The sequence below is a fragment of the Aplysia californica genome, unplaced genomic scaffold (genome assembly GCF_000002075.1).
Source record: "Aplysia californica isolate F4 #8 unplaced genomic scaffold, AplCal3.0 scaffold00002, whole genome shotgun sequence".
In the NCBI taxonomy this organism is placed as follows: domain Eukaryota; kingdom Metazoa; phylum Mollusca; class Gastropoda; order Aplysiida; family Aplysiidae; genus Aplysia; species Aplysia californica.
In genome coordinates this window covers 1,466,284-1,468,649 of record NW_004797272.1, presented here as the reverse complement: position 1 = coordinate 1,468,649, position 2,366 = coordinate 1,466,284, and the positions used below count along the sequence as shown (strand labels likewise).

At 37.9% G+C, this 2,366-nt stretch overlaps 1 protein-coding gene across 1 annotated transcript in view; it reads right to left on the bottom strand.

Moving 5' to 3' along the window:
* Window positions 1-2,366, bottom strand: part of LOC101852060 (yolk ferritin) — a gene marked incomplete in the record, with an annotated part of 23,345 nt that overhangs the window by 4,387 nt on the left and 16,592 nt on the right. The window contains 1 exon segment of the mRNA XM_005089069.3: window positions 812-937. Coding sequence (XP_005089126.2) covers window positions 812-937 — 126 coding nt within the window.

Genomic DNA, 2,366 nt, shown 5'->3' with positions numbered 1-2,366 from the left:
GGGGGGTTGTATTTTAGGAATATGGTTTCGACTGTTGCCAGGAATTTGTACAAATCCACCTGGTTCTTTTCCACTTCCTACATGCATATTGAAGGGATAATAATGTGTAAAGAGTACTCCCACGACGTTTCAGGGTAAGCAAGTCTGGCTGTGCATGATATTGATGAGCTGTCCCTGAGATTTTATGTACCCCTCATAATTAAGCAAAATCTGATAATTTTTGGCATAATTTCTGAGTATTTACCGTTATCATTCTTTGTTAAAATTAACAGAATCGCAAAATTCCACATTTTTGGGCTCAGGTTGAATAATTTCAATTTTTTTTGTGAGCATGAAACTGCGTGGGCAGGATGAGACAGACCACTGGGATAAGGACTTTACTTTTCCAATCCAGCGGCGATCTGGGTTCTAGCCCTTCGGCCTGTCGATATGGCAAATCATTTACAGGGCAGGTAAATAGGTGGTGTGATACTGTACCATCATGACTAGGATAAGGACAAAAGGACCATCACTTTGTAAACAAACCCCATGAGAATCAGAAATGGGAGGATCGAAAGCCACGTAAAAAAATCTAAATTAAAAAAAACCCAACTGAACTTCATGCGCCATTGTAAATAATCCAGGTGCATCATCATCATCATCATCATCATCATCATCATCATCATCATCATCATCATCATCATCATCATCATCATCATCATCATCTGTAGCAGCAGCAGCAGCAACAGAAGAGGAGGAGGAGAAGAAACAGGATGAAAATAAAGATTTAAAAAAGACAGGAAGTAGGAAGAGACGTTGGCGGATTACTTACGTTCTCTCTGGACTGTGCAGACTCGGCTTTCTGTCTGGTGAGGTATTGAAACCAGCTCCACTTCTTGGAAGCCGCCGTCTTCTTTTTTTGCGGCTTGAAAGGAGTGAGAGACTGGAAGTTGCAGATCTAGGTGAGGAAATAATAATATTCGTCACTACGCGGTGGAATCAGGCTCTAGTCAATTTTTGGGCATGCAGAGTCATTGGTATTATCTTAAAGCTTGTTCATTTGTCTTGCTTTGGATGAAAAAATATCAATTTATCTTGAATACAAGTCGACATATTTGCGAATGAAGGAGGTGGGGGTCGCCTGGTTACAGAGATGAAATAAGTGAGAAAATGGCCGCCAAAAATTGGTTATTTCCTAACTTGAGAGTCCGTGGGAACTGAAAATTTACATTTTTTGTGCCTGTAATCAACATTTTTCAGTTAAATCTACAAAGAAATGTGTTCTTTTATGGTCATGAAAAGTGCTGAGCCAAAAAACAAAAATTTGATAAAAATTCAAGAACCTGCAAAAAAGATTAAAAAACAAATAAATAAATAAATGCCAATTTCTTCACTTTGATTATTTTGACGAGAGCGTGATTTCACCAGGCTACCTCCCACTTTCGACTTGAATTTACAACTCGATTTTGATAAGTTACGAAAGACTCGGTATGAATTTAATAAAAAGCGCTATAAATAATATTTGTTAAAATCTACAAGGAGAAAGGTAATTTTAAAATTGCAAGTTTAGATAGAAAGACCCAGCCTAGAATTGTTTTATTGCTTTCAGATTTTTTGGTGTTGATCTACCACAGTGGCTGGGAAGCTATTATCAGACCCAGTAAACAGCACTAAACAAGGGCAGAATATAAGACCCATACCCTACACCGCCCCCTCTTCCCACAAAACCACTCTTCCCGTCACGAACAGTCTCTTGTTAACTTAAACCCCGTTTTCTATCTGTACTTAATCCCCAACACGTTATTTGTCAGCTCTACCTCACTTGATTTCTTTACCTTCAATGAATTTGTTAAAAGTTTTTAACCCCCCCCCCCCAAAAAAAAAACAACAACAAAAAAACAACCCCTAACCCCCCTCCCCCGAGAAAACAACGAATATACAAACAAAAAAATCCGACACATTTCTGTGGCTTCTAGTTTATTTTCACAACGTTTGGTAACTACCCAATATTCCCAGCAGCACACATAACCTTTTGTAACTCTTATTTTGGTTATCATTGAAGTTTTGCTATTAATCTTCCAGGATTGTACTCATTTCATTGAAACTTAGCAGCTATTGTGGTCATTTGGCGTCGCATGTAATTACAGTTCTGAATATTTTAAACCGTTGAACTCGTTTGATTTTCCCCCCCTTTGCTTATGAGATAACAAATTGTATGATATACTGCATTTTTATATATTACCATGGGTTCTGTCCTCTTTAGGGTCTTTCCGTTCACTTTCCGTCACAATAATTTTAGGTTGTTTTTGTTGATTTTTTGGGGGACTTGTCTTGTCTTGTTTTATTTTATTGTTAGTTTGTATTATCTGTGTATAAGCGTGGGGGGG